We start from the raw sequence: 27,908 nt of genomic DNA, 5'->3' as shown, positions 1-27,908 counted from the left end.
TCAGCTAAGAGCAGGATTCCTTACTACTCAATAATGTCTTCCTAAATTATTGTAAAATAAGAAAGGTCATGCTGAATAGAACAATTCAGTCATATTCTGATAAGAACATCAGGGTTTTATAGTTGATTATAATAATTCTCTTTATTACTTTAGAAAGGTTAGAAGTATATGTATTCTCAGAAGTATTCTTGGTCTTTAATAACCTTGTGTTCAGTTTTAAAGGATGGGTATTATGAGTAATTACATCATTCTATTCAAACTTCAGCGATAGTTTACTATTTAATTTCTGTCATTAAGTAAGGTTTTATTTGTGTAAATGAAGCCAACATCTTTAGCTTGTCTTAGTTGGATAGTCATGCTAAGCCAGTAGGCCACCGCTGACAAAATAAGACAACCGAGTGTTTTGTCTTGCTTTAATTTAGCTACAGTGCAATGTTAGTGGCATTTTCCTCTACTATAATTAATTAATAAGTCACTCAGATGTGTCCCATTCTTTGGGACCCCATGACCATACAGTCCATGGAATTCTCCAGGCCAGAATACTGGAGTGGGTAGACTTTCCCTTCTCCAGGGGATCTTCCCAACCCAGGGATTGAACCCAGGTCTGCTACATTGCAGATAGATTCTTTACCAGCTGAGCCACCAGGGAAGCCCAAGAATACTAGAGTGGGTAGCCTATCGCTTCTCCTAGGATCTTCCTCTACTATATTAGAGTTTAAACTAAATTGCCTCCAAGGTCTCATAAAACTGACACCAAACAATAAGAATTTTTTCTCTTAGTCCTCTGCTTTTCTCATAATGAAACTACTTTACATATATAGAGGAGATACAATACTGACCTTATATGGTATTTATTTGATTTGATGTCTTTTATAGTCTTTTATATGATGATTTTATAGTCTTTTAAGAATTACTATTAGTTCTTACTTTTCCCCCATTGCTTTACCTTAAAATAGTTCCTCAAGTGTTAATGAAACAAATATAGAAATTGGATCAGAAGACTTCACACTTACACTGCCCAACAGCTTCTGCAGTACATAAGGATTCATTTCCATGTTGATACACCACTAAGAGCTGTTCTGGAGATCAAGAAGGGTAGTAGACAGAGAATCATACCATCTCCAATATCTTTTTTTAAATTTTTTCCTGCAGATGTCTGATCATGGTATGTCCCATAGGTTTTTGCTTGACTTAGTTCTAGCATCCTGCTCATTTTTTTTTCCCAGTATTTGATCTCTATCCCACACCTGGTTTGGGCTTTCATTTTTCCAACTCAGTGCCAAGGGCTCAGAACAACTTTTCCTTTCTCTGACTAAATATGACACCTAGCTGCATTTTTTTTAATGTATCTGTTCATAATCCTCTACAGGATTCAACTCTTTCCAGGAGTTTAATTCTTTCCAGGATTTTGTTCAAATAAAACATCTACCAGAGATTAACATTAAATACTTTGAAGTTCCAGAATGTTGATTATAATTATAAACATGTTAAACATATTGCTTTATAAGAGGTTATCAAATATCAACCAATAGTCAAGAATATTATATTTTCACAGATATGGTAGTACAGATCTTTTAATAATCCATTTCTGAAAAATGGATATCCTGTGCTGCCTCTCAGAAAGAAATAGTGATTCACTGATTTCATTTGTACAGTGCTCCTACAGGTTTTGACCAACATGATAGATGTGAACTACCTGTCTTTCTTCTCTTTGATCTGTTTGATTCTCAAGACTGTATGGATAATTTGCTTATCAAGGTTACAGTGGTTGTAAATGTCTGCCTCCCCAGAAACTATTTCCTTTTCTTAATATAAACCTGACTTTTTTTTTCTAAGATTCATTTTTAATCCACGTGATCATATGCCTCGGGAGAAGCTAATTACACCCCAATTTCAAGGGAGGGCTTCTGAAATATTTTCCTCTCTTCCAAAAAACTGTTCTGGTTGTTGTTAAGTCTGCATATAATGCCTGAAATTGATGCAGACTGTTTGCTTTCAACCTGAAAGTGATGACAACATTGAGGAGAGCAGCAAGAAAAGACTAAAAGGACATGGTGTCTTAACTGCATTATTGAGTTACTCAATCAGTTTCCCTGTAAGCTTGAGTTTCTTCAGCCACTATGAGAGAAATGCTACCTCCCTTTACTCTCATCCATCAGTCTTTTCAGTAGGTGCTTATGGGCTGTGTAAAAGATGATCCGCTGAGATGCAGAAAGAAAAAACACAATTCCTATTAATGCGTATTTTTTATTAACAGTAGTCAATCATGTACTGGAGAAGGAAATGGCAACCCACTCCAGTACTCTTGCCTGGAAAATCCCACAGACGGAGGAACCTTGTAGGCTACAGTCCATGGGGTCGTGAAGAGCTGGACATGACTGAGTGACTTCACTTTCACTTTTCACTTTAATGCATTGGAGAAGGAAATGACAACCCACTCCAGTATTCTTGCCTGGAGAATCCCAGGGACAGAGGATCCTGGTGGGCTGCAGTCTATGGGGTAGCACAGTCAGACATGACTGAAGCAACTTAGCAGCAGTAGCAATGGCACCCCACTCCAGTACTCTTGCCTGGAAATTCCCATGGACGGAGGAGCCTGGTGGGCTGCACTCTATGGGGTCGCGAAGAGTCGGACACGACTGAGCGACTTCACTTTCACTTTTTACTTTCCTGCATTGGAGAAGGAAATGGCAACCCACTCCAGTGTTCTTGCCTGGAGAATCCCAGGGATGGGGGGAGCCTGGTGGGCTGCCGTCTATGGGGTCACACAGAGTCGGACATGACTGAAGTGACTTAGCAGCAGTAGCAGTAGCAGCAGCAGCAGTCAGTCATGTATGGATGTGAGAGTTGGACTATAAAGAAAGCTGAGTGCTGAAGAATTGATGCTTTTGAACTGTGGTGTTGGAGAAAACTCTTGAGAGTCCCTTGAACTGCAAGGAGAGCCAACCAGTCCATCCTAAAGGAGATCAGTCCTGGGTGTTCATTGGAAGGACTGATGCTGAAGCTGAAACTCCAGTACTTTGGCCACCTGATATGAAGAGCTGACTCAGTGGAAAAGACCCTGATGCTGGGAAAGATTGAAGGCGGGAGAAGAAAGGGACAACAGAGGATGAGACGGTTGGATGGCTTCACCGACTCGATGGACATGAGTTTGAGTAAACTCCGGGAGTTGCTGATAGAGAGGGAGGCCGGGCGTGCTGCAGTCCATGGAGTTGCAAAGAGTCGGACATGACTGAGCGACTGAATATATTCTGATGAAAATTTAATAATGGAATGTTATTCTTTATTCTTTCTGCATATCAGTTATATATCATTTATGATACACAAGATTCTTCTTCTCCCAAGGAGAGTGAGAGTTCTAAAACTAAACAGTTGCATCTTTATTTTTTCTCGTCTCAGTGTACTGATATGTAGTACAGTCTACATGGACCTGCTTAAGAGGGTTTATATATTATATTAGCTACTTACAATCAAAATAATCCTTTCAAACTGGACAGTAGCTTTAAGAAATAAAATATGTTTGACAATAATACTAATAATGCAAGCAAAAATCAGCAATAAAAAAGTAGCAGAGCTGTCAGTTCAACCCTTGTACAAGTTCAGACACATTAAAAAGTTTAAAAATAATGAAAAACTATCATAACTGATAAAATGGTCAGCCAATGGTGGCCAAGTGTAACTGCCTTTGAAAAAATTAATCTCTAGCAGGACTGTTTGCAAATGAATATTTAGAAATGGTTCCATCATTAAGTGATTGGGGGCCAAAAATGTGTCAACTTTAAATATTCTTACTTGCGTATTAAACTTGGCATAGAAAGCTAAATTCAATTTAAAATTCTTCAAACGATGTAACAATGATTCTCAACCCTTTGTTAAATGTTTGTTTTCAAAAATCTTTTGAGAGGCTTATAACAACATCAAGGAAGATGGATTTGATAGAATTTCAAAAGCAAATCACTTTTGCATAATCAGTATTTGGGACTGAAAAATGAGTACAGTCGGCCCTTCATATCTGCAGGTCCTGCATCCATGGATGCAACCAACCTAGACTGAAAATACTTGAAAGAAAATTCAGAAAGTTTCAAAAAAGCGAAACTTGAACTTGCCAACGGCTATTAATGGCAGAAAGCAAAGAGGAACTAAAGAGCGTCTTGATGAAGATGAAAGAAGAGAATGAAAAAGCTGGCTTAAAACTCAGTATTAAAGAAACTAAGATCATGGCATCCAGTTCCATCCCTTCATGGCAAATAGAAGGGGAAAACGTGGAAGCAGTGACAGATTTCCTCTTCTTGGGCTCTAAAATCACTGAGTATGGTGACTGCAGCCATGAAATTAGAAGATGACTGCTTCTTGGCAAGAAATCTATGACCAACCTAGACAGTGTATTAAAAAGCAGAGACATCACTTTGCTGACAAAGGTCCATCTAGTCAAAGCTTTGGTTTTTCCAGTAGTCATGTACAGATGTGAGAGCTGGACCATAAAGAAGGCAGAGCACCAAAGAATTAATGCTTTCAAACTGTGGTGCTGGAGAAGACTCTTGAGAGTCCCTTGGACAGCAAAGAGATCAAACCAGTCAATCCTAAAGGAAATCAAGACTAAATATTCATTGGAAGGCCTGATGCTGAATGATTTGGCCACCTGATGCGAACAGCTTACTCTTTGGAAAAGACCCTGATGTTGGTAAAGATTGAAGGCAGGAAAAGAGGGCAACAGAGGATGAGATGATTAGAGGGCATCATTGATTCAATGGACATGACCTTGGGCAAAGTCCACAAGATGGTGAGGGACAGGAAACCCTGGCATGCTGCAGTCCATGGGGTTGCCAAGAGTTGGACATGACTTGGTGACTGGCAACAACAAAAGTAACTATTTACATCGTATTTATAACTATTCACATAGCACTTACATTGTATTAGGTGTTATAAGTAATCTAGAGATTAAAAAATATTGAAAAGATATACAGGATGTGCATAGGTTATATTCAAATACTACACCATTTTATGTAAGGGACTTGAGTATATCCATGAATTTTGGTACCCACAGCAGTCCTGGAACTAATCTCCAGTGGAAACCCAAGGATGACTGTGTTGTGATTTAGTAAGTGCAGCAAGTGATGCATTTGAACCATCAAATCCAAGTATCAAGACAGCCTGAATATTTAAAAAATTTTCATAATCAAAGAATTAAATCAACATTTTAAAAGCTACTGATGCATTTCCAGTGGCGTTATCTCACTAAAATTTATTAACAATAATAGTGAGTCAATAATTTTAAAGTTTCATAACAGTGCTTTAAATAATATTAGAATAAATTAGCATTTTTTCCTCTTTAGTTCACCTTCTTAACTTCTACTTGTATCCATTTTAAGAATTACAGTAATACAGTATATAGTAATAAAGTGATATATATAATTTATAACTAGACAAGAATTAGGGTGTACATTCTCATTATTTTCATTAACAGGGCACACAATTATGAGAGTTTAGAGACTATTAGTTTAGAACACTTTATCTGTTTGTCACTACTTTTTAGATTTTGTGATTTTGTTATTTATGTTGGCCTGCCTATTCCCTCCTAATATTTACCAGTTACATGTGAGACAGTGGATGATCCCTCTTACCATTCCATGATGGCTCAGTGGTAAAGAATCTGGCTGCCGATGCAGGAGACTCAGGTTTGATCCCTAGGTCAGGTAGATCCCCTGGAGAAGGAAATGGCAACCCACTCCAGTATTCTTGCCTAGAGAATCCTATGGACAGAGGAGCCTGGTGGGCTATAGTCCACGGGGTTGCAAAGAGTCAGACATGACTTAGCAACTAAACAACAACAAACCATCTATGGCAATAGCATTGGAATTTTGTAACTTAAGGGAAAACTTGAGTCTCTCATTCTCATGAGTGATTGGATGATTAAGTTAAATATATTTTCTGAGATGTTCTCATTGTCAAGGACCAAAGAAGCTCTTCATTTATTACTGATAACCTGACACAGAGAAGGAAAGTCATGAAACAATATTTAATGACATCTGTTATGCCGTCTAATTAGGCTGGAGAAAGGCAAGGGCCCATTGTGTAGATTATGCAAGAGTGTTGGCAGCCCTTTCTACTATGAGCCTTTGTTTTCTTGCTGCTTCATTACCCTATCCTCTGCTTCCCAATTTGGTCTTTATACTTCAAAGAATGAATTCATTCTATCTTTGAAGTAATATGTGTTTGGAGTTCAGGATATGAACATAAAATAGAATATGGTTCATCACAAGATATCATAAATGATAGGAATATTTTTATATTGTTTCTTATATTATTGTAAGTACATTATTCTATATTCTACTTTAAGAGAATCTCAGTAATTCACTATATGAGAGATAGTGACATTATACCTGCTAACTTATCATCAGTGATTATTACTGCCTGGGCAAAGAAAACAAGATTCAGAGTCTTTTTTCCACTAGTGGAGAATTATTGTGATATAACCAGCTCTAGATCAGTTGAATTTTAGGAATTTAAACACATGGGCAGTGAAAAGAGAAAAAAAATATAGACGTGAAATCAGCCGAAAATATAGAGCACCTCCGAAATCAGTAGAATTCAAACATATTTGTCAATTTTTCTCTAAATAATTTATTACAACTTAATATTGCTTTTTTCCTGTCTGAACTGAGCCTGAATAACTTAAATTTACTTGCGCCCTTATACTCTAAAAGAGTGGATTTTAAGAAAGACATTGTTATGGACAGTGCAGCTTTACTGTATAAAATTGTGCTAAACAAAATGATGTAGTCCAAATTGATCACTGATCAGTATGTTTTGAAAAGAGCAAAAGCATATATTCAGTGTTATTCTATAAAAGAGTTGTATAAGAAACAGCTAATCCATGATCAACTGCTAAAGAAAAAAATAATGCTTACATGAAAATTAGTTTGAAAAATGTAGAAATACTTCTTTCAACATAATTGTGAGAAAGACCTTCTTAAAATAATCAGACTTGTTAGCTTATAGTATATCTTTTGAAGAATGCTATCATATTTATATAAGCATCTTCTAAGTATGGGGAAATGACTTCTTATGAATATATACTATAGAATCTTCATTATTTAAAAATTGCCACCTTCCAAGAGAGATTTCCTAAAGGAACATTAAAAGGAAGGTAAAGAACAAAACCTATAAATATTTGTGGCCACCAGAATAATTTTCAGGGCACAGTGCAAAGTGAAAATGTGGAGCCCATGTTCAAAAATCAGGAAAAAAAGTAACATTAAAGGTTCTGAAATTTGTCGTTTAATGTCGCTCTCAGTGAAAAATCCTTTTAATTTTAATTATGAGCATGAATTTTACTATTCATCTTTCTATTGTACAAACTAGTTTTAAATCAAAGAACACAACTCATATGTGGAAGTACAGAAGTACACAATTAATACTTCATAGTTTATACATGTATATCTATTTCATTCTTACCAGAATAGTGGAAATGCTGCACAAAACTAACTCAACCATTTTTCATTCATTTTAATTCTTGAGACATGCACATTCTACCAACACTCTCTACCTTCTGCTTACTCGTGAGTAAAGAAAAGACTGAAATGAAAAATAACTATGAATTTCCTATTTTTCCCTTTTGTTCCATGTCATCATTTTTTATTTGGCTAATAGAGAGAAGTAACAGAAGTAGTAATAAAGGATATGATAGAGTTGCTTGGTCATTCATGTTTCTTAGAAGACCATTTCCTTCTTTCTGGATTTAAAGCAAAGTCTAGCTCAGGTTAGAGAGCAATTCCTTGTCAAATATCAGGACCGGGTGGACTCTACAGTGATCAAGATGCTATTTGAATTTATCTCTACTCCAGCCAGTGCAGCAAGAGCCTTATACCTTAAGGAAGTAGCCTTAAGGAAGTGGAGATATGTGTTTGAAAATCTAATGTAAAATCTGGGAAGATGATGAAAAAGAGCAGTGCCAACAATAATAATAGAACATGAATTATAATAATAATATAACATGGATTATACTACAGATGAAAGCCAACAAAAAGCCAACTGAGGTGCAGTATAAAATATTGAGGAGGTTAGCTATTTCTTCAGTGATGACTTTAATGCATAGGTAAGTTATGTGCTTCTGTTCAGCATAATTACAGATATGCCAAAGCTAGATACTAACATAATATTTAGATGGGTTTATCAATATTTCTGGTAGAGGGAAGGCTTAACATCATTAAAATGTCATTTTCCTGAATTTAATATACACATTTCACGTAGTTTAAATTAAAATCTTAAATTTAGGGGTAAAGGAGAAGATTGCATAAGCTAATCTTACAGTTCATTTGACAGAAGAAACAAACAAAAACAGAAAGTATGAAAAATAAGAAGAATGTAAAGAAGGAGGACTTCCACTACCAGAAAACAGTGTGCTCTGAAGCCATTGTAATGAAATCAATATGGTATTGGCATAAAAAGTGAAAAATACATCCATGGAAAGAATGATCTAGATTCTAGAAACAGGCCCCAATATTTGCTAACTTAATGTATGATGCAAGGAATATTTCAATTTATTGAAAAAGAATGATATTTTAAAGTATGGTACTGGCACAACTAGCTTACCATCTGGAAAGTTTTCCAACCATATCAAAAACAAATTCTAGATGAATTTAAAAAAAAAAACAAAAAAGAACAATAGAAACTTAAAATCCAGGAAAAGCATATAACCTGGAGCTGAGGGATATCATCTTAGCCAATCTGAAAACCTCAGATACTATATAAAGAAAAAAAAAAGAAACAGACCTAGCGCACCTTGTTAACAACAATGCAACAAAAGTACAAACAACAACAATGTAAAAAGAACTCTGCATGTTACGTGTGAAACAAAAGTCAAAAAGCAAATAATTTATTTGAAATAAAATTGCTTTCAAATACCAACGTAGTTTATATCTAGAATACAAAGAGCTCTACAGATTGATCAGCAGGAACAAAGAGAATTTTTAAATGGGCATGTTTAATGTCTGGCTCAAGTACAGATCCTTGCTCTGTTTCAAACCCTCACCACACGCTAAATCAGGACTGACTTTTTCCTGATCTAAGTATATCTGATTTTCCTTAAAACACCTAGTGGTTAACAAGAGTGAATATAGAAAAATGTGAAGCACCCCTCCTTCTCCATCATGCCTTGTCAAGAGAAGAGTTTTGGTTTAAAAAAAAAAAAGTCAAAATTATAATAGGTATGAAATAATAGGGCAAATTGAAGATGCAAACTGTATTTTACTTAAATTCATTTTTTCCTAAATTTTACTTAATAGGGCATTATATAACTATGGTTCTCAATAATGTTGTTCAAAGATTAAATCTTCCTTTCCTTCTAGTTTAGCTTAGCTTACTATATCAACTCATCTTCTTTTTAAAAATATTTATTTACTTATTTGGCCACACCAAGTCTTAGTTGCAGTGTATGGATCTAGTTCCCTGACCAGGGATCGACCCCTGACTCCCTACATTGAGAGGTCAGAGTCTTAGCCACTGGACCACCAAGGAAGTCCCTCATCTTTTTTGTACAGTGGTTTTGTTTCCCTCACCTATCCTAGAATATAAACTATACTAATCCTCAAATACAGATCAATCCAGCCATATACTTGCTTGACTTACAGTGCTATAGGCACTGAAGGCTATTGGTAAAAAAACATAAATTGCAAAGTCATTTTGAGTCGCAGTTTCACATGTACCCTTAATTTATCCAGGCTTTTAAATTTTTCATTCTTTAAGTCCCAAACTTTAAATATTTCTTTCTCTTTGAACCTACTTTACTATTTCATAGAAAAAAATGAAAGCTGTCAGACATGAACTACCTGATTTCCTGTCACCCACTATCCCTTCTTCCCAATGCACTTCCTCCAGTGTATTCATACACAGACATATCCTTACTTCTTCCTCCTTAGCTTTGAAGAAAAAAAAAAATCCTTCTTCCTATCCAAACATATTTTTCCACTTAACTCTCATCTCTCTTCACCTCTCTCTTCTGGGATGTTGCATCTTCTATTGTCCCTTCCTTTCTCTCTTCCGTTTCCCTCTTTCTATTGGTCATTCCTCTCAGCTTTTAAACAACTCAGACCTCTCTCATCTTTTCAATAAACACAACAAAGTATCCTTGATTTAGGATTTATTCCCTCCAATTACTCTCACTCTTTCCTTTTGCAATAGAATCTCAAGGGAATAGTCTGCACTCACTATCTCTATTTCCTTACCTTCTTCTAGTTTTGGGGCTTCCCTGATAGCCCAGTTGGTAAAGAATCTGCCCGCAATGCAGGAGACCCCTGTTCGATTCCTAGGTCAGGAAAATCCACTGGAGAAGGGATAGGCTACCCACTCCAGTATGCTTGAGCTTCCCTTGTGGTTCAGCTGGTAAAGAATCCACCTGCCATGTGGGAGACCTGGGTTCAGTCCCTGGGTTGGGAAGATCCCCTGGAGAAGGGAAAGGCTACCCATTCCAGCATTCTGGGCTGGATTAGTCATACATGGACTATACAGTCCATAGGGTTGCAAAGAGTCGGACATAACTGAGCTACTTTCACTTTCACTTCACTTTTCATCTAGTCTTCAACTTAGAACAATTGGCCATCTCCCAAAGATTTCAGATTCAATGTTCTCTAATTTCCCCTTTTATTGCATTTACTGCCATGGATAATAGCCCCCATAAACTCTCTTCTCTTAGTAACACCCTCTCCTGTATCTCTAGACACTTCTTAGTCTCCTTTATAGGATAGTTTTCCTTTAGCCACCTCTAAGTGTTTCTCAGCCTATAAGAAATATTCTCCTGGATATCGCAAGCATTTCAAATTTGGCATGATAAAGATAGAGATCCATCATTCTACTCCTAAAAATCTTCCCATTTAAATTTTTCCCAAATTGAATAACAGTTTTCATTCACTCAAATCAGAAACCTAGAAGGCAAAGGTTCCCCTTTTGCTTTTGCCGCTGCTATCCAATCAGCATTAAGTTTCCTGGTAATTCTATCATCTATATAGTTATCTTTATTTTCCATTGTCTCCTACTGCCAGTGACCTAATTTCAGCTCCATTATTTCTTACTTGATCTATTACTGATGTATGGACATCCTCTGGGGTCAACCCCTTCCCTATTCATCCTCTGCACTGCCAGATAATCTTTTTGAACATGTAACTAATCGTTTCATTTCACTGTTCAGAATTCTTTGATGAGTCTATAACCTATAAAATAAAATTCAGTTTTTCATCTAGAATCTGTCTACCTCCTATAAAGTTACTTTCCCAATCTGTTTAACACATTCTCCTTATAATTTACACTCCAACAATACTGTACTTGAATTGTAATTTTCCCAAATGTGCTATATTGATTCAAGCCCAAAGTCTTCTGGATATTTTTATGTATCTAGAATGCATCCCTCCAACTTACTATTTAAGTCTCAGATCAAGTGCTTCCTCTTCTACAAACCCTTTCCTGACTTAGAACTGACCTAAGCTTTCCTTCCATATCACCCCACCATATTTCAGACACACTGCCATTACCAAACAGTTATCACAGCATTATCATAACTGTTTACACATCTGTCTTAACACTAAGCTGTAAGTTCTTTGAAGAGCAATAATTTTTTTTTGTTTCAGCATTCCCAATGTCATTCACAGAGCCTAATGTGTAGTAGATTTTGTATTCACATGTTTAATATATACATGAACAGAAACTTGATGGGTTAAAAATATTCCCATATTATTTGAAAAGTTCTATATATTATAATACTCTTCAATGACTTTTACACAGGTGAAAATGAACAACTAAAAAGAAATGCTGATCTTATGAAAGAAAAGTTTAAAATGCATGAACAGGTGAGTTTATGTGTCTTTATATTCAATCAAATACCTGTAGAGCATTGTCTTCCCAAATTAGGGGAAAAAATCATTTTTAATTAGTATAGGCAGCCAAAAAGATACAAGTTTTGAAGACCCTCAGTGTTTTACAAACTAATGCACTAGTATACTGCTTGCATTACTTTCTTTCGAACAAAAAAGGATACAACAATTTTGCCATTTATTTTAAAGTTATGTTAGAGATTTTACTCTTCAGTATACTCTTAATTAGCACTCTATAAAATCTTTTTTATGATAAAGTGAATGCCTTCAGTATTTATGATTTGAGTGATCTATTGAAATTTTATGGAACCATCCAAATGAAGAGAGCATTTTATGTGGGTCACCAATTAATTTTCTCCCAAGAGCCAGCACACACTCTGCTACTTTTTCTTATCTCCTATAAGAACAGCATCATGATAGTAATTATAGAACATAAAACCTAGTGCCTAGAACATAAAATATCCTCAGTGAATATAAGTTCCCACCCCTCTGCTCTTTGGGAGGTTTATTATGCTAGTTTTTTCTCATCTCCCAAGAGCCAGTATGTCAAACTCTGGCAGATCTAAGATTTCCAAAACTCAGCTTAGATCTGTATCCACCTTAGAACTTCAGCTTGAAGAATCATCTCTGTTTCAATCTGGTTCTTCATTTAAAGAGCCTTTGAAGAAACACAAGCTAATTGTGTAAACATGCCAGGGCTTCTAGGTAATACTCAGGAGTAATGAATGGCATCTGATGTACTCTTGGAAAACTTAGCTTCTCATCACCAATTTTGAAATAATTTAAATTTCCCTGGGTTATATCCCATTCTTTATATTTCCTTTATATCTTTCCTTTATTTTTCCATCCTTTTCATATCTTTCCTCTACATTTCAACAATAAATGTAGTCAGGGTGTAATTGGAACAGAAAGGGAGAAAACTTTTGCCTCCTCTTCTAAAATGTCAAATTGTAGTATACTTCTTTGTCTAAAATAATATGAATTTTCAGAGGAGTGGGAATGACAGAATAAACACCATAACCCAAGAATCTGAGCTTATTAACTGCTGTCCAAAGCAAACTAAAGATTACCTCAATGTAAAGAACATTCTCTAGTACAACACCTCCAGGCACATCCAAGACATATGGAGAACCACTCCCTAGAAATAAACTTTGGAGTTACTTAACAGTCATAATTACGAGACTAGAAGATTTGTAACTTGTATATGAAGAATGCTTATGTTTTATAAGAAGATATAACCAGAAGCTGTCTCTTGGAATTTAAAGTTCTCAAGAAAGCAAATGAAAAGAAGGCAATCAGCAAGAACCTGTTGGAATTTTGTCCCCTTAAAAAGAATGGACTCTTTGGGGCTGTTACAGGTTACACTAGAGGAGAAGACATTCTAGGAATCTGCGAACTAAAATGGACTGGAATGGGTGAATTTAACTCAGATGACCATTATATCTACTACTGCGGGCAGGAATCCCTCAGAAGAAATGGAGTAGCCATCATGGTCAACAAAAGAGTCTGAAAGGCAGTACTTGGATGCAGTCTCAAAAACGACAGAATGATCTCTGTTTCTTTCCAAGGCAAACCATTCAGTATCACAGTAATCCAAGTAATCTATGCCCCAACCAGTAACACTAAAGAAGCTGAAGTTGAACGGTTCTATGAAGACCTACAAGACCTTGTAGAACTAACACCCAAAAGAGATGTCCTTTTCATTATAGGGGACTGGAATGCAAAAGTAGGAAGTCAAGAAACACCTGAGGTAACAGGCAAATTTGGCCTTGGAATGAGGAATGAAGCACGGCAAAGACTAATAGAGTTTTGCCAAGAAAATGCACTGGTCATAGCAAACACCCTCTTCCAACAACACAAGAGAAGACTCTACACATGGACATCACCAGATGTTCAACACCGAAATCAGATTGATTATATTCTTTGCAGCCAAAGATGGAGAAGCTCTACACAGTCAGCAAAAACAAGACCAGGAGCTGCTGTGGCTCAGATCATGAACTCCTTATCACTTCAGACTTAAATTGAAGAAAGTAGGGAAAACCGCTAGACCATTCTGGTATGACCTAAATCAAATCCCTTATGATTATACAGTGGAAGTGAGAAATAGATTTAAGGGCCTAGATCTGATAGACAGAGTGCCTGATGAACTATGGAATGAGGTTCGTAACACTGTACAGGAGACAGGCATCAAGACCATCCCCATGGAAAGGAAATGCAAAAAAGCAAAATGGCTGTCTGGGGAGGCCTTACAAATAGCTGTGAAAAGAAGAGAGGTGAAAAGCAAAGGAGAAAAGGAAAGATATAAGCATCTGAATGCAGAGTTCCAAAGAATAGCAAGGAAAGATAAGAAAGCCTTCCTCAGTGATCAATGCAAAGAAATAGAAGAAAAGAACAGAATGGGAAAGACTAGAGATCTCTTCAAGAAAATTAGAGATACCAAGGGAATATTTCATGCAAAGATGGGCTCAATAAAGGACAGAAATGGTATGGACCTAACAGAAGCAGAAGATATAAAGAAGAGGTGGCAAGAATACACAGGAGAACTGTACAAAAAAGAGCTTCACAACCCAGATAATCATGATGGTGTGATCACTCACCTAGAGCCAGACATCCTGGAATGTGAAGTCAAGTGGACCTTAGAAAGCATCACTACAAACAAAGCTAGTGGAGGTGATGGCATTCCAGTTGAGCTATTTCAAATCCTGAAAGATGATGCTATGAAAGTGCTGCACTCAATATGCCAGCAAATTTGGAAAACTCAGCAGTGGCCACAGGACTGGAAAAGGTCAGTTTTCATTCCAATCCCAAAGAAAGGCAATGCAAAAGAATGCTCAAACTACTGCACAGTTGCACTCATCTCACACGCTAGTAAAGTAATGCTCAAAATTTTCCAAGCCAGGCTTCAGCAATATGTGAACCGTGAACTCCCTGATGTTCAAGCTGGTTTTAGAAAAGGCAGAGGAACCAGAGATCAAATTGCCAACATCCTCTGGATCATGGAAACAGCAAGAGAGTTCCAGAAAAACATCTATTTCTGCTTTATTGACTATGCCAAAGCCTTTGACTGTGTCGATCACAATAAACTGTGGAAAATTCTGAAAGAGATGAGAATACCAGACCACCTGACCTGCCTCTTGAGAAACCTATATGCAGGTCAGGAAGCAACAGTTAGAACTGGACATGGAACAACAGACTGGTTTCAAATAGGAAAAGGAGTACATCAAGGCTGTATATTGTCACCCTGCTTATTTAACTTACATGCAGAGTACATCATGAAAAACGCTGGACTGGAAGAAACAAGCTGGAATCAAGATTGCCCGGAGAAATATCAATAACCTCAGATATGCAGATGACACCACCCTTATGGCAGAAAATGAAGAGGAACTGAAAAGCCTCTTGGTGAAAGTGGAGAGTGAAAAAGTTGGCTTAAAGCTCAACATTCAGAAAACGAAGATCATGGCATCTGGTCCCATCACTTCATGGCAAATAGATGAGGAAACAGTGGAATCAGTGTCAGACTTTATTTTTCTGGGCTCCAAAATCACTGCAGATGGTGATTGCAGGCATGAAATTAAAAGACACTTACTCCTTGGAAGAAAAGTTATGACCAACCTAGATAGCATATTCAAAAGCAGAGACATTACTTTGCCGACTAAGGTCCGTCTACTCAAGGCTAAGGTTTTTCCTGTGGTCATGTATGGATGTGATAGTTGGACTGTGAAGAAGGCTGAGTGCCAAAGAATTGATGCTTTTGAACTATGGTGCTGGAGAAGACGCTTGAGAGTCCCTTGGACTGCAAGGAGATCCAACCAGTCCATTCTGAAGGAGATCAGCCCTGGGATTTCTTTGGAAAGAATGATGCTAAAGCTAAAACTCCAGTACTTTGGCCACCTCATGCGAAGAGTTGACTCATTAGAAAAGACTCTGATGCTGGGAGGGATTGGGGGCAGTAGGAGAAGGGGATGACTGAGGATGAGATGGCTTGATGGCATCACTGACTCGATGGACGTGAGTCTGGGTGAAATCCAGGAGTTGGTGATGGACAGGGAGGCCTGGCATGCTGCGATTCATGGGGTCACAAAGAGTAGGACACAACTGAGTGACTGAACTGAACTGAGAGAAGAACCTAGTGAGATAGGAGCCTGGTACCAGCCCAGACCTTTAAGATAGGCTTCATGCCTCAAGACTACAGTGAAAATCCTCATCTTAACAAACTAATGGCAACATGTCAGGTGGGAAAATCAATGGAGAATGAAAAGACATGTAGATTTGTCTCCTAGAGTTTCCCAGAGCAGCAACTGCTTAGTGCACCCATTTGAGTCAGGAGTCATTTATGAAAGCCATTGTGTAGTTGTCCATCTAGAAATCTAGCTACAAGCATCAGAAATAAAGCACAGTCTATGAGATTGACGCCTTCAGTCACCTAACTTTAATCACAGGCAATGGTTGGATAGGTTCAGCCATTCCTGCAAGTTTTCTGGCAAACTAAGTAGCACAAGTAGGAATCCTGACTGTATCCTCTTGAACTTAAGGAAATTTTTAATTTTTACTTATTATATAAATTAATCTTTATTTTTAATTATAGCTGCTTAAATCAATGGATCTTGACTTTTTTTAATCTCCTCAAATACCTGGATATACTGAATATCTATCAGTATAAAACCCATGAACCCTGATAAAAAAGTGCTCTAAAGGGCACATGCATGCATACACACGATTTTGCATACAATTTCAGGAAGTTAACAGACCCTCGAAAACCCTGGGTCTAGGGTAAGAACCTCTAAAAAATAATTCTTACTAGCATTCTCATTCATTGAATATATATCAAGCGATATACACCAGGAGATAGCAATACAACAGTGAGTAAAAACAAAGTCCCTCCTTTTATAGTGTTTAACACACATGCGTGCCCAGTCATGTCCAACTCTTTGCGACCCCATGGACTGTAGTCCACCAAGCTCCTCTGTCCATGGGATTTTGGCAAGAATAGTGGAGTGGGTTGCCGTTTCCTGCTCCAGGGGATCTTCCTGACCCAGGGATCACTCTCATTACTTGCATCTCCTGCATTGACAGGTAGATTCTTTACCACTGGTGCCACCTGGGAAGTCTTAGTGTGTTTATTAGATTTTTCTGGGCCTCTTGCCTTCATTATTATCTCTTTCTTACTATCCCACTTCTCTTTTATTCTTCCTTCTTTCCTTTACTCCTCTCCATTTAGAAATATACCTCTGGAAAAATTGAAAATTTAATCTCTCTGGTGGATTTCTCTTTCCACACTTCTCTCAATGCTACTCTCCAGGGACTTCCCTGGCGGTACAGCAGATAAGAGTCCACCTGACAGTACAGGGGACGTGAGTTTGATCTTTGATCTGGGCGGATTCCACATGCCACAGAGCAGCTGGGCCCATGTACCACAACTACTGAAACCCATGTGCCTAGAGCCTGTGCTCTGCAACGAGAGAAACCACCACAATGAGAAGCCCCAGCACCCCAACTAGAGAGTAGCCCCTGCTGTCTGCAACTAGAGAAAGCCCTTGTACGACAATGAAGACCCAGCACAACCGAAAAAATAAACACTTTTTTAAATGCCACTCTCCTTATGAGCATAATAAATCACTTCTCTGCGTCAACAACCTATGAAACTAACCTCAGAAGGCTGTTGACCACTTCTCAGATCCCAAATTCATCCTTCTTTAGCCTCCTCATAAAGCTGACCCTTACTATAGATAATGCTTAACCTCCTCCTGGAAATTAGGGATGTTTATATAATTGTCAGAAATGGAAATTCAGCCCATATTCAAAGAGATTCACCCTATGTCAGAATAAACTTGCTGCTGCTGCTGCTGCTGCTGCTGCTAAGTCACTTCAGTTTTGTCCAACTCTGTGTGACCCCATAGACGGCAGCCCACCAGGCTCCCCGTCCCTGGGATTCTCCAGGCAAGAACACTGGAGTGGGTTGCCATTTCCTTCTCCAGTGCATGAAAGTGAAAAGTGAAAGTGAAGTTGCTCACTGGCTATCAAATGATACATAAAGTTGGCTCTACAATATAGTTTGGCTTTTTAAAAATATTTTAATGTTCATGGCATTTCTGTACACACTTAAAATATTTTGAGCATCTATGATAAGTTATAGATATGGTGATGAGAATTCAGGAGGCAAAAATAAAAAATCATTGTGCCTAGATGATCTGTCTACTTGAACAAGAAATTGGTCCTTCTCAAAGTTAAGCATTCAAACAATGAACAATATCTTTCCTCTCTAGATATAATTATAATCAAAAATTAATATAAACTTTGAAAATTTCATCTAGTCAAAAGATGTGAACACATACTTAAATTGAACAATGAATATATGTTTTAATCTACAGGAACATAGGAATAATATTGCAAAACTTATGAGTGAAATGAAAATCAAAGAGGAGGGACATAAGATTGAAATAACAAAACTTCATCAAGATATGCAGAAAAAAGGTAAGTTTTTATTTTTAATTTACTGAATTCTAAGATACCGTCTATGCCAGCAAATGTGGAAAACTCAGCAGTGGCCACAGGACTGGAAAAGGTCAGTTTTCATTCCAATCCCAAAGAAAAGAAATGTCAAAGAATGCTCAAACTACTGCACAGTTGCACTCATCTCACACACTAATAAAGTAATGCTCAAAATTCTCCAAGCCAGGCTTCAGCAATACGTGAACCGTGAACTTCCAGATGTTCAAGCTGCTTTTAGAAAAGCCAGAGGAACCAGAGATGAAATTGCCAATATCTGTGGGATCATCAAAAAAGCAAGAGAGTTCCAGAAAAACATCTATTTCTGCTTTATTGACTATGCCAAAGCCTTTGACTGTGTCGATCACAATAAACTGTGGAAAATTCTGAAAGAGATGAGAATACCAGACCACCTGACCTGCCTCTTGAGAACCCTATATGCAGGTCAGGAAGCAGCAGTTAGAACTGGACATGGAACAACAGACTGGTTCCAAATAGGAAAAGGAGTACATCAAGGCTGTATATTGTCACCCTGCTTATTTAACTTCTATGCAGAGTATGTCATGAGAACGCTGGACTGGAAGAAGCACAAGCTGGAATCAAGATTGCTGGGAGAAATATCAAGAACCTCAGATATGCAGATGACACCACCCTTATGGCAGAACGTGAAGAGGAACTAAAAAGCCTCTTGATGAAAGTGAAAGAGGAAAGTGAAAAAGTTGGCTTAATGCTCAACATTCAGAAAATGAAAATCACAGCATCTGGTCCCATCACTTCATGGGAAATAGATGAGGAAACAGTAGAAACAGTGTCAGACTTTATTTTTCTGGGCTCCAAAATCACTGCAGATGGTGATTGCAGCCATGAAATTAAAAGACACTTACTCCTTGGAAGAAAAGTTATGACCAACCTAGATAGTATATTGAAAAGCAGAGACATTACCTTGCCAACAAAGGTCTATCTAGTCAAGGCTATGGTTTTTCCAGTGGTCATATATGGATATGAGAGTTGGACTGTGAAGAAAGCTGAGTGCCGAAGAATTGATGCTTTTGAAGTGTGGTGTTGGAGAAGACTTGAGAGTCCCTTGGACTGCAAGGAGGTCCATCCAGTCCATCCTAAAGGAAATCAGTCCTGGGTGTTCATTGGAAGGACTGATGCTAAAGCTGAAACTCCAGTACTTGGACCACCTCATGCGAAGAGTTGACTCATTGGAAAAGACACTGATGCTGGGAGGGTTTGGGGGCAGGAGGAAAAGGGGACGACAGAGGATGAGATGGCTGGATGGCATCACCGACTCAATGGACATGAGTTTGAGTGAACTCCGGGAGTTGGTGATGGACAGGGAGGCCTGGCGTGCTGTGATTCATGGGGTCGCAAAGAGTTAGACACGACTGAGCAACTGAACTGAACTGAAGATACCATAAAAAAAACTTACATGCATATATAATTTTTTCAGTAATTACCAATATTATTGAATAAACACTGCCTTTACACATCTCAATGTAGGTCTGTTGCTTTCTGTATATTTATGTGATATAAATTACATCTATAAATTGGACTCATGGAGTTTGAATTTAACATTATTTAATATGAGATAGTTAATATTATTGTAAAATTAGTATAAAATGTAAGTTAGCTTTGATATTTATATACTCATTATATTGAATATAATTTCACTAATGAAATATTCTTCCTTCTGCAAAGTAGGTCTCATGAACTAATGTTGAGAGTTAACTGGTTTCATAAAGGTATTAAAAAGTTTCTTAACAAACCTAGATGCACACATATGCAAAAATTAACTTGAATAATAGGTCTGAATGTAAACCTATCTCTATAAAACAGCTAGAAGAAGGCATAGCAGATAATCTTTGTGACCCTGAGTTAGCCAAAATTTCTTACAAATAAAAAGCACAAACAATAAAGGAAAAAATTCTAAATTGAACATCAAAAATTATTAACTTCTGTTCTTCAACACAAAAGAAAGTGAAAAGACAGGCTACATACTAGTAGATAATATTTACAAATGCATAACTGATAAAAGAACTTATGTTCAAAAATCTATAAGGAACTCTTAATTCAATAATAAGTCAAACAACCCAATAAGGAAATGAACAAAATATTTGGACACAGATAATATATACAGGTGAAAATAAACACATGAAAACATGTTCAACATAATTGGTTAGTAGAAAAATGCAAATTAAAACCACAGTGAGATACCACATTGTACCTTCTGTTCTTGTTCAGGCACTCAGTCATGTCTGACTCTTGCGACCCCATGGACTCAAAACTTCAATGCCAAGTGTTGGTGAGGATTTGGAGCAATTAGAATTCTCATACATTACCAGTGGGACTGTAAAATTACACAACCACTTTAGAAAAGAGTTTTGCAGTTTCTTTGGGTTCTCTGAGAAGCAGATGCCTAGAGAGAATTAGACATTCGAGAGATTTATAAAGGAAAACATTTGTGAGGGTAGATAGGGAGAAAACTGAGGGAGATGGGTTAGCTGTTACAAGTCAAATCGATGTGAAAAAGAGAAGGAAGAAAGGTGTGCTGGACAGGAGAAGTCAGTCTGTGACACATTTATAAGAAAAAAGTCAGCAAAGTTGGGCCAAAGTTGCCCATCAGCCAGGTTCTGCAACTGTCAGGAACAAATCTGCCTTAGTATCCATGCCAAGTTCAGTCAGTGGCTAGGAGCAGCTCTTGGGAATCGAGACCTCAGCATAAACATGGTCATGAAAACCAATGAGTCAGTTACGTTCCCTGCAGGTGGAGATCTGAAAGGTGCATTTTCATGGGCACAGCAGTTCCCTCCTTATGCTACACGTACCTCCTTCTCCATAGGAGTTCAGGCAGCAGGTTCTCCAAACTTCTGTGGACGTTTCTTCCTCAGGAGAAACCTAGAAGAGGGGTTGTTGAAGTGTTCCTCCTAGGGACCTAACTGTGTATTTTCAGCCAGCAGGTTCTAGACCGAAACCTTGGTTCAGGTTAGGGAACCAAGCAAAGAATAATTCTTAACGGGGCCATGTGCCCTCAGCCTCCTGTTCCTCCATTCTTATTTCTTTTGTACTTGTTAAGCAGCATTTACTGCTCATCTGTTAACTCTCTCGACGATTCTCAAAAACACCCCTTTGGCTGCTTTCTGACCTTTCTGGTCATTATGATAATTGTGGCCTCCTGGCTTCTGGCAGTTAAGCACCATCATCTGGCTTCTATAACTTGGTGGGGGAAGGGGGACACTCATGACTATTAATGAGCCCAACTTTATAACCCCTTACTGTCAGACCTAGCTTGCAGATAAGAGTGAAAGTTGAACTTCTTGGTGATGCTGGTTTGTCTCTCACCAACACATTCCCTGTGGCTTGATCAATAGTGTGTCTTCTGTGTCCTCCTAAGGAACATAATCTTTGGTGTGTTTTCTTGCCTCACAAGATACATCTACTCAAGCATGCCAACTTTTGAGAGCTTCCTTATACCTTTCTCGCTAGCTGCCAGGGCATCTCAGGTGTTGCCACTTCACTCTGTTTTGGCCAGTACTTTCTCTAGAGGTCTAAGGCTACTCCAACAGAATTTGCCCTATCCTGGGTCCTTGTTACGGTATTATGTCCCCTGACCCTAAAGAGTATCTTCAAGTCCATGAATTCTTGCTTACCTAGTCTTAATTTCTGTCGTCTTCTATCCTGCACCCTCAAAGTGCCTTCTCAAGGGTATTCACATGGCTTTTCCCAATACAATCTAGCTAATTCTTGCAGCTCTTTGGGGCATATTCACTTTCCCCACTTACCAGCCCCAGTATTGCCCCAGCCAGGTGATACTGAGCTTTAACCCTAGTTATTGGCCTAGCCACCAAAAGAGGAGGCTAGGGCCGCTCTGGAGAGGAGCCTCTGCAGCATCTTTCATCAGCTAAGCTAAGGGCTAGCTCTTACTAGGAAAAAGTAGCCCATTTTTTGATTGGGTCGTTTATTTTTCTGGAATTGAGCTGCAGAAGTTGTTTGTATATTTTTGAGATTAGTTGTTTGTCAGTTGCTTCATTTGCTATTATTTTCTCCCATTCAGAAGGCTGTCTTTTCACCTTGCTTATATTTTCCTTTGTTGTGCAGAAGCTTTTAATTTTAATTAGATCCCATTTGTTTATTTTTGCTTTTATTTCCAGAATTCTGGGAGGTGGATCATAGAGGATCCTGCTGTGATTTATGTCTGAGAGTGTTTTGCCTATGTTCTCCTCTAGGAGTTCTATAGTTTCTGGTCTTACATTTAGATCTTTAATCCATTTTGAGTTTATTTTTGTGTAGGGTGTTAGAAAGTGATCTAGTTTCATTCTTTTACAAGTGGTTGACCAGTTTTCCCAGCACCACTTGTTAAAGAGATTGTCTTTACTCCATTGTATATTCTTGCCAAAGAAGACATACGGATGGCTAACAAACACATGAAAAGATGCTCAACATCACTCATTATTAGAGAAATGCACATCAAAACCACAATGAGGTACCACTTCACACCAGTCAGAATGGCTGCGATCCAAAAATCTGCAAGCAATAAATGCTGGAGAGGGTGTGGAGAAAAGGGAACCCTCCTACACTGTTGGTGGGAATGCAAACTAGTACAGCCACTATGGAGAACAGTGTGGAGATTCCTTAAAAAACTGCAAATAGAACTACCTTATGACCCAGCAATCCCACTGCTGGGCATACACACCGAGGAAACCAGAATTGAAAGAGACACATGTACCCCAATGTTCATTGCAGCACTGTTTATAATAGCCAGGACATGGAAACAACCTAGATGTCCATCAGCAGATGAATGGATAAGAAAGCTGTGGTACATATACACAATGGAGTATTACTCAGCCGTAAAAAAGAATTCATTTGAATCAGTTCTGATGAGATGGATGAAACTGGAGCCGATTATACAGAGTGAAGTAAGCCAGAAAGAAAAACACCAATACAGTATACTAACACATATATATGGAATTTAGGAAGATGGCAATGACGACCCTGTATGCAAGACAGGGAAAGAGACACAGATGTGTATAACGGACTTTTGGACTCAGAGGGAGGGAGAGGGTGGGATGATTTGGGAGAATGACATTCTAACATGTATACTATCATGTAAGAATTGAATCGCCAGTCTATGTCTGATGCAGGATACAGCATGCTTGGAGCTGGTGCATGGGGATGACCCAGAGAGATGTTATGGGGAGGGAGGTGGGAGGGGGGTTCATGTTTGGGAATGCATGTAAGAATTAAAGATTTTAAAATTTAAAAAATAAATAAATAAATAAAATTTTAAAAAAAACAAAACAAAAAAAAAAGGAAAAAGTAGGTCACTTCTGCCAGTTCTGAGCATTTAGGGGAGCTGTCAAAGCAGTTTCCTCATAGGCATTGATCCAGATATCCCTGTCTTATTTTTTAGGATATTAGGTGTTTCCAACCAGGATTCTAATTTAACATGGCACACCTGTTTCGGCTGAGCATTTAAACCCCTCTGGAGTTGTGCAACTTTAATGATTAGATTCTGTTGCTCAGCCGTGCCTGCGCTTCCACTAGAGTTCATAAGAGCCTGTCTGTGGGCTTCCAAAGAGACCCTCTGACTCTCTCGCCTGTTCTTTAAATCTTTACCTTCTAACAGCTCTCAGTTTCTTATTATCCCAGTGCAGGTAGATGTAAGAGACACAGGTTCAATCCCTGGGTTGGGAAGATCCCCCAGAGGATGGCATGGCAACTCACCTCAGTATTCTTGCCTGGAGAATCCCAGAGACAGAGGACCCTGGTGGCCCATGGGGTCACAAAGAGTCAGATACGACTGAACCAGCTGAGCATACACACACAGGAGGTCAATTTAATTTAGCGATAAATAACTCTCCTGTCTTTGTGGGCTTTGTTTCTCTCATCTTTCAAACGCCTGAACTATTATACCTACAAGGCATTCACCTCCACCAGGACGTTTTCCCAGATAACTGCTCATAAAACCTTCAGTGGGCTTCCCTGGCTCAGTGGTAAAGAATCAGCCTACCAATGCAGAAGAGACGGGTTCAATCCCTAGGCTGGGAGGATCCTCTGGAGAGCATCCTGGAGAAGGAAATGGCTACCTACTCAAGTATTCTTGCCTGGGAAATCCCATGGACAGGGCCTGGCAGGCTACACTCCTTGGGGGTCACAAAAGATTTGGACATGACTTAGCGACTAAACAGCAACAACAAAATCTTGAGTAATCAGACCCCTGTGGTGTACTAGGAACTCCCAGTCCTCCACATACCACTGATGATGGTGTCCTCTTCCTCACAACGTGGTAAGTGCCCATCCTAACTGTTTCTTGTGCTAATTCAGATCCTCCAAGGAACCACCGAGATGAGGGTAGAAAATTCAAAGAAATTTATTGGACAAAAATGCCTATGAAGGGAAATAGTGAGGAAGCCAGAACAAGCTGGTAAAGCTCTAGTCATCCTGTGATATGAAGCCCTCTATACGTAGGAACCCAGGCTTTGTGTCTCTCTTTAACCAATAAATCTCGTATTCTCCAGGCATTCAGAGAACATTATTCTCTAGATATTTAACAGTACAAATTAGTTTACTCATTCAAAAGCATTCAATGGGCAGCCCTTTTGTTTCAATCATTTTTAAGGGACTTGTTAAAAATATATAAAAGCTACCCTGCACATAAACAGTTTCTAAAATACATTTTTATTAATAAATTGTACTTTCTTGTCATTTTTTTAAATACAAAAAAGTAATCTGAGATTTTTGATATGTTAAGGTGAATTTTTTTTATTCAGTCAAATTAAGTGAAGAAAAGAATAAAGAACTGATAGAGAAAAAGGAGTTGGAAATTTCCGAGTTAAATGCAAAGTTAAGAACTCAAGAAAGGGAAAAACAAAATGAAATGATCAAACTACAGCTAGAGGTAAGTGTTTAAGGCTCTGCTGAATTTGAGGATGCATCCCTTAGTCTAGGCCATTCTTTGTCATCACAGTGAGGTAAATTTCAGGATTAGAAACAACCCTGTGAGACAGTTTCACACATGCTTATTCTTCATCCATAGCATGCAGTGCTCAAACCCTGCACAACTGTTAGTTACTGCCTTTCAGCACTTGGCCTCAAGGTGGGACTCTTCAGTCATTCAAAAGATGCTGATTTCCACAGAGGGTACTATCTCCTCTGGCTGCAGAGACAGCTCAAAGATTACCTACATTTGACAGCTGAGTCTATGCAGCCTTTTTAGGATTACCGTTCTAGCAGTAGGGAGAGTGTTTTTAATCCTTAATGTTACTCTCTCCTCAGCAGTAATTGTGAAACCCTGATGAACCAACTGGAAGTTTTTCATTTACAATAAATAACTTATTTTTTTTTCCTAATAAATGTGTAGAAAGATAGATAGATGGTGAAGAATCTGCCTGCAATGCAGGAAACCTGGGTTCGATCCCTCCGTTGGGAAGATCCCCTGGACAAGGGAACAACTAGCCACTCCAGTATTCTGACCTGGAGAATCCCATGGACTATATAGTCTATAAGGTCACAAAGAGCCGGACACAACTGAGCGACTTTTACTTGCTATTTATCTTCATTGTAACTATCCATTCTCTCCCCAAACCAGAACACGATCTCACTGAGTTTATTCTTAGTTCACACTGAGGCTACACTAAACTCAACCTGAAGGAAAAATACTGGAAGATTTTGCAAAAAAAGACATGACCTGTAAGAATGGCCCATGAGAATTTTTTTAACCTGATACAGTTTAATGTCAAACCAGCAAGCATTCAAACTAAATCAGTAAAATCATATCCAAATTCTGTTTAGCCTCACAGTTTCTATAGAAGGGTATTTAAATGTTTTCCCATGACTGTTGATTACACTACATTTTCTTTACAAAATACACCCATAGTAACATGAAAGTATTTTTATCTACCTTTAAGTTAATGAGATTCTCAACCCTAGTTAACTAGATTATTAACCCTACATGATAGAATCAACGGATGTCTTGAGGAAAAATGCTCCTGACCCCACCCCAGAATCTCTAAGGTAGTATCCAGGTATTCGGTTCTTTAAAAAGCCTGCCCAGATAATTCTAAGTACAGCTGGGGTCAATCTTGTTTGGGTAATCCTTGTTCTGAAGACTTTTCTATCTTCTGTTATACAGTGAATACACTTGAACTACAGATTATACATCTAAGAATATAGTGGATTATATTTATAAAACAATTGTTTCATTTAACTAGAATGTTCTCAACTTTCTTTTTAAACTTGATTCAGTTTGATGCCAAGCTAGCAAGAGTTCAGACTAAAACAAAATCATATCCAGATTCTACTGTTTCACCACACAGTATCTACAAAAGGGTACGTGACTTTTTCTTCCATGACTGTTGCTCAAAAAAATTCTTAATGTGTTTCCATAAAAGTTATATTTAAAACAATATACTTAGCAGTTTTCCTGAAAATACATTTATCCCACTATGAGAAAGACATTAAATTTTTAATAATCTTTGTAAGTTACTTTCAATTTAAACTAGTAAATCTTTGTAGTAAATTAAAACATCAGACAAGTCCTTTGACTCTTTGGACTATCTCAGGAATTCCACAATGTATTTTGAACTAAAGCTGATTTACTATTCTGAAGTTGTTTAGGTACTCAGATGGCATATTTCTTATTCAACAAATAGTGCTAATATATGTTTTTTGTCCTTACACCAGTTTTACCGTTAACACCTACAAAAACAAAATTATAGACCTTTTAAAATATGGTATCTTTTTAAATACCTACTTCTACTTAAACCAGAAGCATCGTTTTTGCAGTTTTGTTGTTCCTTGTATTAATACTTAGTTATTTATGAACTGCAATAACAAAACTGTTCTGCTCCATTTAGAAACTTCAGCATCTTCAGGAAGAAAAAGACAAGGAGATTGCAATTCTTCGTAATACCGTTCGTGATTTAGAACAACGCCTCTCTATCAGCAAAGATTCTCAAGTTAAACTTGTTGGCAAAGATCCTCACTTTAAGCGTAGACGGTTTTGAGAAGGTTCATTAGTTGCTATTTAATTTCTTTAAAAGCAGTTGAAAATTAATTTTGATTGTCAATATAACATACTACCCAAGTAATAACAACAATGAAAACAAAAAGCTTTAAACTTTTTTATTGAATTCAAACATCCACACTTTTGCCAGTCCTGTTCTACATTTCTGCTTAATAGTATTAACCATAAAAAAAAAATTCAGGTTTATAGGGCCTGGTTTGCCTATTGAACCATCATTGACTATGGAAATACTTTCTAAGCAATCAAGAGTTAGACAACATTCTTTTATCTTTTCCCATCTATCTTTCAAGATTGGCAATCTCAAATTTTAAAGAGTATGATTAAAAAACAAGATATAAAGGCTTCATTCATATATGATAGTAAAAATCAAGATATGAGTCTTAGATATAAAAAAGTATAAATGGATATCTAAAAAGTAATCATAGCAAAATATTCATGTGTGAGTATTTCTGGGTCTGAAAAGACAGAATTCACTTCTTGCTTTAAAGGTTTAATCTGTTAAAAACATAAGATTAAAAAGACAGATAATATGG

At 37.8% G+C, this 27,908-nt stretch overlaps 1 protein-coding gene across 1 annotated transcript in view; it reads left to right on the top strand.

The window, feature by feature from the left end:
• Positions 1 to 27,894, top strand: part of CCDC152 (coiled-coil domain containing 152) — a 41,167-nt gene extending 13,273 nt beyond the window's left edge. Inside the window, exons 4-8 of the mRNA XM_013972782.2 lie at positions 11,773 to 11,837; positions 18,230 to 18,332; positions 25,121 to 25,248; positions 26,595 to 26,678; positions 27,206 to 27,894. Of these exons, the coding sequence (XP_013828236.2) occupies positions 11,773 to 11,837; positions 18,230 to 18,332; positions 25,121 to 25,248; positions 26,595 to 26,678; positions 27,206 to 27,355 (530 nt within the window). The 3' untranslated portion in view covers positions 27,356 to 27,894. The remainder of the gene's footprint in view (positions 1 to 11,772; positions 11,838 to 18,229; positions 18,333 to 25,120; positions 25,249 to 26,594; positions 26,679 to 27,205) is intronic.

This window comes from Capra hircus, chromosome 20 (genome assembly GCF_001704415.2).
Source record: "Capra hircus breed San Clemente chromosome 20, ASM170441v1, whole genome shotgun sequence".
NCBI classification, from domain to species: domain Eukaryota; kingdom Metazoa; phylum Chordata; class Mammalia; order Artiodactyla; family Bovidae; genus Capra; species Capra hircus.
The sequence above is the reverse complement of the archived record's forward strand: the minus strand, read 5'-3'. Positions and strand labels throughout refer to the sequence as shown.